This window comes from Gastrolobium bilobum, unplaced genomic scaffold (genome assembly GCF_033153095.1).
Source record: "Gastrolobium bilobum isolate Gb01-03AN ecotype WA unplaced genomic scaffold, APGP_CSIRO_Gbil_v1 utg26319, whole genome shotgun sequence".
Classification (NCBI taxonomy): domain Eukaryota; kingdom Viridiplantae; phylum Streptophyta; class Magnoliopsida; order Fabales; family Fabaceae; genus Gastrolobium; species Gastrolobium bilobum.
The window spans coordinates 506,166-515,704 of NW_026898644.1; the positions used below are offsets into that span (position 1 = coordinate 506,166).

At 36.7% G+C, this 9,539-nt stretch overlaps 1 protein-coding gene across 1 annotated transcript; it reads right to left on the reverse strand.

Moving 5' to 3' along the window:
• Positions 1-3,524: 3,524 nt before the first annotated feature.
• On the reverse strand, positions 3,525-6,386 carry LOC133317995 (cation/H(+) antiporter 15-like). Its single transcript, XM_061519918.1, has 3 exons — positions 6,261-6,386; positions 4,862-5,869; positions 3,525-4,763 (listed from the first exon to the last, which is right to left on the reverse strand). Exons 1-3 carry the CDS (start codon positions 6,384-6,386, stop codon positions 3,525-3,527), a joined length of 2,373 nt encoding a protein of 790 aa, XP_061375902.1.
• Positions 6,387-9,539: the final 3,153 nt, after the last annotated feature.

Here is a 9,539-nt window from a genome sequence, read left to right on the forward strand (position 1 = left end):
TAATTACACTGCTTACAATAGGATTTCTAGATCTAATCTCAATGGTATTACAGTGAAGAACATAATAATGTCCGTTATTGTATGCAACGTTACTATTCATGTTTTATTCTGTTGACAAACCTCGAGATTCTTGCATCATATGCTTGGGTTCATACACAGTTGTCTCCTTGTACTAGCATTGACCTCCAAGATTTCATGGTTTTCCCACTATATGCCCACTATTTATACATGAAAAAGAAGGCAATAAAAACAAAAATCAATGTTATTGAGGGCTGAAACAAATGGTGAAACCTTCCACCTATAATGCTTATGGCTTGAGTTCGATCCCCAAGTTTCTTCCTTTAATAAAGAATATGAATCTAAGTTGTCCGGTGGTTGAAGAACCGAGTATATCTTAATATAGGGTAGCTTTTATGACAATGGTATGAACCAAAGGTCCTTGAGATGCTTCCGTGATACTATTAGACAATATGAAAATAAGATATGTTGTTTAATTGTTGATTTGAATATCGTGATTATCCAATTGAATAGAGTACAACTCAATTCATAAATATATTCGAACAGTACCTACTTATGTAATGAAGAGGGTGTATTTATAAGTGGAATTTAGCAATTAATGCGTTGGGACTAACATTTAATGCAGTGAGGGACAGTGAGGCTGGATGGGATGATTTTCTCAACGTTAGTTGTATTTCTATTGGTATAAGGTGTTACCATAGCTGCATTAGCTTGGGATTGAGGAAAAAGGTCCTACTTCCCTATGGGGGGAGATGACCTGTAGGGCTTTTTTTTTTTTTTGGATCAAAAGACCTGTAGGGCTTTGAATGTGAGTTGAGTTACTGGGCCTAGGTTAAATGGCTGGCCAAAAAATAATCTAGACAAAGTCGGTGGTCTTTCCCTAATCTAAAATTTTCATTCTACTAATAAAAAAAATAGCTTAACTTTTGTATTTCTCACAAGATTAAGGTGACTTAAAACCTTTAGGAGGTGTTTTGTACAGGAGAAACTTTTTTTTACTAAAAAAATATAATTACAAGAAAAAATGTGGGAAAATAAATTTGGTAGGAAAGTTTAAAAAAAGTTATTTGGTATCGCAAAATATTACTGAAAAAATTGGGTTAAATATCCTGAGTCTATGTTTGGTTGAAAATAAAATTTTGATGAGAAAATGGGTAGAAATTACGAAAATAACCTTTTTTAAATAGAAAAATACCACGTTGCATTTATCCGGTATTTTAAATAGAGGGGTAATCTTGTCACCATTTTCATCCACTTTTTGCATTTATCCGATTTTCATAAAAATACCACGTTGGAAGTTGCATTCTTTAACAGTGCATTTGTAGCTTTTTTTTACATGCATTTGACAATAGCTAGGCAATTGTGTTTGATGGGTAAAATTGTTCACTCCTGTAACGCCCCGTCTGCAGCCGGTTAATTAACATTCATATGATAGTAAGCGCAGTATGCTCAACTTAATTAACGCGGAAACTAACTATATAAATTTTCTCTTTTTCCTTATGTATTGCAAACTTTTTCACTTCTATAGCTAAAATAAAACGGACAACATTTCCTCTGTATTTTGGACCACTAGAGATAATTTTCACTATGATAATTTCAACCTGATTGACAGTTTATATAACTCAGGGATACCACAACATAGATAAAACATATTGCCTAGTCATCCATGGCCTAGGCTTTCTCATTATCACATTGTCTCAAAATAATGTCCATGATGTTACTTATATAATTACATCAAATAAACAAAAGAGATGCAATTAAATAAGTAACATAGACCTGAGCATGCATAACTAACAACATATACAGACTATCAACATGGCATAGACACTCCCTATGCTCTCAAAAAAATACATGGCATGTACAACTCAAAATAAAGTATGTCAGGTACAAATCTAAGTATCCACAAGACCCTGACAATCATGTCAAGTAATATCTCTCATCTGACCTCTTGCCACGCGATGCCTCAACACTATCAGCTCCTGTACCTGAAATGGTAATCCCCATAACACGGGGTGAGATAATATAATTACCTCAGTAAGCTAGGGACCCTTGGAGGGCTCCTCCACCGCTAAGCTCACTTCTGGTATAAACACAGTATAAAAATCGATTCATGCATCGGAATATGTATGACAATGCAATGTGCAATAATATAATCCTACTGGCCAGAGAATATAACAAGTATGCATTACACAAGGAAACACCGTCTTCCAACATACCGTATGAGGAAACACCATCTCATACTATACATAAGGAAACATCGTCTTATGCCTCACACAAGGAAACACCGTCTTGTGTGACACACAAACATACATACATATACATGCAACATATAGCAAATTATTTTTAACATACCATATCAAACTACCACCCTCCCTCGGAGTTTGGTGGAACAAACGGGGGATTAATCACAAGGACCGAAAGCTTACCTGGCAAGCAGTGTCCTCCAATAATTCTCGTGTCCACAGCGTCACGATCACTCACAAAGTCACAACCTAGTTCCAAGATGAGAAGACAATCAGTGTTCCTATATACCAGTCTACCACGTTTAATTTTCAAGACTACACATACAAGAAACCTTCACTTGATTTTTTGTCCAATTTATCAAAGTGTTCTAAACAGCCATTTCATAATTTTTCCTTTTGCGGGAACCAATCCCAAACATATTTAATAAAGGGAGCTATATCCAAATCACTCTCTAACAATCCATACTATCAAAACCCCATTTATACAACCCTAAACTAATGCATTTTGTCCAAAATCTCAACAAGGAGTCGAGGTAATTACCTTGGGAGCCTACAATCACTAAATAGAAGACAATTCAAGCTTCCAACAAGGTCACAACCCTTTCTCAAGCCTTATATCCGAAAATGGCAGCCATGGGTCCTTCAAAATATGGTTCCCTCTCGTTCAAATGTAGCTACCAAGTTGAAGGGACGAGGAAGAGGAAGGAGAACAAGATGAAGAGAAGAAATGAGAGTGATTTGCTTTGATTTCCTTAAGGGTTTGATCGAATAAAATGGAAGAAAAAAAATGAAACCTTCCTTCGTTGAGAGACAGAGAGCGTCGCGGGAGAGAAAGGAAAGAATGAGTGAAAATGAAATTAGCTTGGTGCTTTAAGTGACTCTTTTATCTAAGTGGATGAGTTTATCTATCTCGCTTACTTAACTTTCATTCTGACACTTTGCACACTAGTTCAAAATATTTTTGTGATAATATTTATAATTTTACTTTTCACTTTATGATAACTTTATTTACCCGCATTTTTATCCTTTAACTGTCATTTTAACTCTCTCTTTTATCAAAGGTGACTTTATTTATTTTTCTTCTATTTTTCTTGTAATTATTCTTCAATATCATGGTTAAAATCATTAATTCATAATTAAATCCACAACTACATCTGATAGTTTTTATAATTTCTTCTACCAAACGAGAATAACCGACAATGCCATATGCAATTTGCTGGGAAATTTTACAGAACTCCCGAACCAAATGCCACCTTATTTTGTCTACACGAGAGGCGTCCCAAACCCATCATTATTAGTGGCCATGTGATTGTGATGCTTTCCAAAATCCATTCCTCCATACCCATATTGTTGCACAACTAACAATGATGACCGCGAACCAAAATCGTTTGACGCCAAAATATCTCCTATAACTCCAAGCTCTGAGCAATCAGACCATTCCAATAAAGTTGAGAAGACCTGAGAGTTCCTACAATTCCCTTGTCCAACTATGTATAAATCGCAGCCAGTTTTATCTACCTCTCTCAGGACTTCAGGAATATCTTCACCCCTATGAACATCAATCTCTGAGTAAGATATAGAATCCTCATTGGGCACTGCTCTAAGTCTAAATGCACTTACATACTCATCATCCAAGTCTTTCTGTTTATCACTATCCATTACAGCAGATAATATCTCTTTCGCTTCTTCGTGAACTGAAGTGTCTATTTCTGCAGCATCATCAAACAAAAGAATCCGAACAATTGATAGTTTTATTCCTGGATGCCCTGTCATCCTCCATGCAATAGCTAAGGCTTCACGATCGTCAGGCCCCCCAACAAAAATCATAACAATATGCAACTTCATTTTTAACAATGACCCAAGATCACGATCAACAAAGATTCCCACAGAACAAGGTGCACCTTGCATTACTTTTTGGTTTATATCTTTGTATACAATACTTGTTGTTTCAAGCACACCTACTGAACTTAAATGTTTGTGGAATGGAAGAAGAATTAAGCTTGTCCCTTTCTCTTTTGCTGAGTTGTATATGTCCTCATGAATCGTTGCATAGTCTGACACAACATTTGAAGTCTCAACTCTCACAGCATCATATGACTGTCCAAATGCTTCAAAGGTATTAGTGATGCTTTCTAACTCTGCCTGTGTTCTGGTCAGATTTTGTGCTCCGGATTGGCCACTAGACTTTTGCATATAAGCAGGAAAAAGGGCAGCACCACGCTCGGTAAGTTCAACAAGTTGCAAGGCACAGACATATATTGGGGAAAGTCTTGTAGCATTAAAAGATTCAACGATTCTGATCATGCCGGTGGCGTGGCGAGTATTGTGGACACATGCCAAAACTCGAAGCTCTGCATCAATTCTTAGCTTTTGTATAGTCTTTAGCTTGATTTGCTCAAATCTCTTTCTTGGCTTGTAGATGATATCAATGATGGGAGAAACCACTATAGTCATAAGAAGAACACCAGATGTAATAACACTATAGGTTGCTCCAGAAATTATCTGCAATAACACATTACAAGAACTTATAAATCAAATTGCTATTGTGTAAATAATTAGAGAACTTGACTAATACGATGATGTTTCAAATAAATCAATACCGATCTATCCCAAGCAATGTTTAGTATTATGAGTGCCATGGCGCCCTTGGTATTTAGAAGCAATCCCAGTGCTAAACCATCTTGAGTGCGCATACCAAAGAAAGAAGTGGCAAATAAAGTGCTTAAAATCTTTGGGACACATAACAAGAGCACCACAAGAAGTGTCAAGGGCCAATGTGCCTGTTTAAATATGATAGGCAACGCAAGTCTCAATCCACTGCCACCAAAGAAGAGCGGTGCCAGAAAACCGCTGGCAAAATCATCTGAAATTGACATCACCAAGTCTGCAAATCTCCCATGAGGTAAAATTAATCCAAACACAAAAGCCCCAACAATGCCATGTGTGCCAAGAATATCAGTAATATATGAACAAGCGAAAACCCCCATCACCACAAAGAGTAATTGATCATAATCCCATTCATCCTTATCTGTCTTGCGATCAATAAACCTTACAACGATAGGACGTAACACAATGATGCAGAAAACAATGAATAACGTGGCGCTTAGCACTGAGTAGACAGCTCTTTGACCAATAATTGAAAATGGAACCAACAATGTGAAAAGAATCCAACTATAAGTGTCACTAATCATGGCAGCTGTTAAAGCAGCTTTGCCAAGACCAGTATAAAGGAGCTTGAGCTCAGAAAGGGTGTGAGCAAGGACTGGAAAACCTGTGACCGTGAGAACTAAAGTCCAAAGTAAATAAGCATTATTTGTACTATCTTCAAGGCTATATATACCAGTGCCAACATAAAATTTTCGATGCAGAGCATAGAAGGCCGGTGCCATCACTGTGGGAAAGATGATCCCAGCAACGGCGATGCTTGCAGCCTTCTTTTTTACGCATAGAATGGTATCTAAGTTCATCTCCAAACCACTGAGGAATGAATAGTATATGACACCAATGTTACACAGCACTTCGACATTAAGGATTCCATTTACCGGATAAACGAGATTGAAAACAGATGGGAAGCTTCCAAGTAAATATGGACCCATTAGAAGGCCAACCTACATGTTTAAATATAAGATACCCATAAATTATTAGAATGACAAATTGTGAAATTATTCATTATAAGGGTTTATCGTTTTTACTGCCATTTTCCAGCAATTTTAAAATTACCTCTCAATATTTGGAGGATTGAGAGAATTAATAAAGGATATTTTGTTAAAATTTATATAACAAATAAACAATCAAAATTCATATAATATATCCTTTATTAATTCTCCCAAACATAATTTATTGATGGAGATAACTTTATCACACGAGAAACAATTTCCCCTTATTATAAAGATTACAACTTGTACATTTATAGATATATATACTTACGGAGATCTGTGAAATAAGACGAGGTTGATGGAGGGGTTTTAAGATAAAGAAGAAAATACGAGACAAAAATACGGTGTGAGCAATTTGAATGCCGAAAATGGGGAGCTTGGAATTCAGAACGTTTTCAGTTTGCCAGAATTGAGTAGGACTAGGCGGCGACACTTGAAAACATACTGGCGGCGGCTGAAAACCCCCCATATTTTCTTCCCTCTGATTCAATTTTTATTAGTTGATTCTCCTTAAAAATGTTATTTTCTTTTTTTTTCTCTTATGAAGAAAGGGTCTCTATTCAAGTGGTCTATATTTGATCTTGCCCAGTTCTTCTAAGAAACAATCCAAATATAAGAGAAAACAGTAAGTTGCAACCGTATGTATGTATTTGAGGTGGCATTTGGCTTATTATTAGTTCTGATTTCCTATTACTGCCCTATTAATTATAGCGCAACAAAATTGCTGTTACCAATTACTGTCTCTTGTTTATCCTTTTTCCATTTTTTTTTTATTTCACACATTACACGCGATATATTTGTCATTTGTCGACCCGTTATCTTTCATATTCCATTATTAGATTATAAAGAGTCAATTATTGATTATCAACATTTATCTGGGTAATGGATTGATAATTTTTTTCTTAAACTAGTCAATTAACTACTTAGGGAGATGTATTGAATTAAGATTTCAAAGAATTTTAATGGATTGATAATTTTTTTCTTAAACTAGTCAATTAACTACTTAGGGGATGTATTGGATTGAGATTTCAAAGTATTTTAATAGATTATTTTTTAACAAAAAAATCCGTTAGTACCCGTTAAATTAAAGTGCTTTTTTTTTTATATACAATGGTGAGACTTGAATACATAAATTAATACAAACTATCTAAATTCCTTATCATTAGACTAATTATAATGACTCGATTGAAGTGTTTAACTCTAACTATTAATGTAGAATTCCGGTGATTGTGCCTATCTCAACTGTGATTTGTAAAGAACATGAACGAGATTCAGATTCAGATTCTGGTTGAGAGCACAATTTGAATGCGGAACATAGTAGGTACGAGGTTGTCTTGTGGGGAATTCTAATGTTGCTTTTGTTAGGAGAAGATCACCTTTGATCTTATCCTTTAGCAACTAAGTCCTAGTTTTTAGAAAGAATAGTTTGTTATTATTCCATGTATAGTTTGTTGAACAGTATACTTTATTCTAGTTGATCCTCCTTGATTCTGTATAACCGACTTGTGTATATATTGGCTATCAGCCATTTCATTAAATATAACAACATATTCAAATCCTCTTAGTTTTCTATATGGTATCAGTTTGAAGGTATCGATCCACTTTCCCAATGGCTGATTCTGATTCAGATTCTTCCGCTGTCAATATCAATGCTAATGCCAATGCAACCAACCCTACCCTTACACCGTCTGATCCTCGTTCCCCATTTTTCATGCCCACATCTGATAGCCCTGGTTTATTTCTCACCAATGTTGTGTTAAAAGGTGAAACCAACTATGATGTGTGGGCCAAAGCATTCAAAAATGCACTCCTTGCAAAGAACAAAATCGGTTTCATAGATGGCTCCATTCACAAACCTGCTGCTGTAGCATCTGATGAAACCCACGCTTGGACACTTTGCAACTCCATGATCAACAGCTGGATCCACAACACTATTGATCCACTTCTCAAGCCATATATTCATTATTTCTCCACTGCTAAAGCACTATGGGATGATCTACGCGAAAGGTACTCTATTCAAAATGCTCCTAAAATTTATCAGCTCAAATCCAATCTTTTTCAGCTACGACAACAAGGCATGTCTATCAGCAATTATTACACCAAATTAAGAGGTGCTTGGGATGAACTTGATGCTGCACGAGCCTTACCAGATTGCCCTCATGGCTCCAATTGTCCTGTTACACAATATATCACCAAAGAAATGGCAGATGATAGGGTCTACCAATTTCTATTAGGCCTGGACAATGCTATGTTTGGCACGATTCGAACACAACTCCTTAATCAACCGCTTCTGCCATCCTTAAACAAAGCATATTCCATGCTAGTCCAGGAAGAAACTCAGTTCCATATGGCTCAGACTCCTGACACTCGTAATGATGCACTTAGCTATGGTGCAAGAGAAAATTCAAATCCTCATTCCTCCAATGCTGATCATGTTCGTTGCACTCACTGTGGTAAATTATACCATGATGTTTCCAAATGCTATCAATTACATGGAAGACCACCATATGGACGTGGAAGAGGACGTGGCAAATCTTATGACAAGCGTCCCAACCCATTCAATTTTTCTGCATCACAAACAGCAGCTGCAACACCTATAGTGTCCAACCAAAACTCGATTCCCAACCTGAGTCCTGAGCTTCTACAGCAAATTGCCAACATGGTTGTTTCCTCCACTACACCGTCTGCTAACACTACATCCCTTTCTGGTAAGCACACTCTGCCTTCTACCTGGTTGGTGGATAGTGGCGCTTCTCAACACATGACAGGGAACCTCCATTTAATTTCCAATGTTACATCTATTCCACCCACTACAATAGGTTTACCTGATGGTGATCAACTTGTTTCCAATCACAGTGGCAGTCTCAAGTTGACATCTCATATTTCTCTTCAGAATGTGTTATATGTTCCCAAATTACAATGCAACCTCATATCAGTTGCTCAATTACTTGCTGATACAAATTGCATCATTTCTTTTACTCACAATGGCTGTGAATTGCAGGACCCCATAACGAGGATCAAGACTGGACTGGGTAGATTGCAAGCTGGTGTTTATGTGCATGACTCATCCAACAACAAATCCATCTCTACTGCATGTGCGGCTCACACTCAACAGAATGCAGATGTTTGGCACCGTCGATTGGGTCACCCTTCATTTCAGTTTTTAAGCTTTCTTCCTTTTGTTACAGTGAATAAAAATAGGGGTCATTCTCCTTCAGTTTGTGACATTTGCCTACGCGCACAACAAACTCGTACTGTATTCCCTATTAGCATTAATAAAACTACTGCATGCTTTGATCTTATTCACTGCGATATCTGGGGTCCATATCAAACTACCTCTCTAACCGGTGCAAGATATTTTTTAACAATTGTGGATGATTATAGCAGAAACGTCTGGGTTTATTTAATGACCACCAAGTCTGAAACGTTCCAATACTTAACTCGATTTCTTCTCATGGTACGTAATCAGTTTAATACCATGGTCAAAATAATACGGTCCGACAATGGATCAGAATTTTGTGCTCATAATCTCCGCAAGGTTTATTCCGATATGGGAATTATACATCAAACATCATGTGTAGACACACCACAGCAGAATGGTCGTGTTGAACGGAAACATAGA

Bases quoted from the DNA above. Each gene is read 5' to 3' on its own strand.
- LOC133317995 (XM_061519918.1), bottom strand. From the start codon at position 6,386: ATGGGGGGTTTTCAGCCGCCGCCAGTATGTTTTCAAGTGTCGCCGCCT. The intron at 5,870-6,260 runs GTATTTTTGTCT...TTAAACATGTAG, and splicing joins GCATTCAAATTGCTCACACC to GTTGGCCTTCTAATGGGTCC. The intron at 4,764-4,861 runs GTATTGATTTAT...GTGTTATTGCAG, and splicing joins ACATTGCTTGGGATAGATCG to ATAATTTCTGGAGCAACCTA.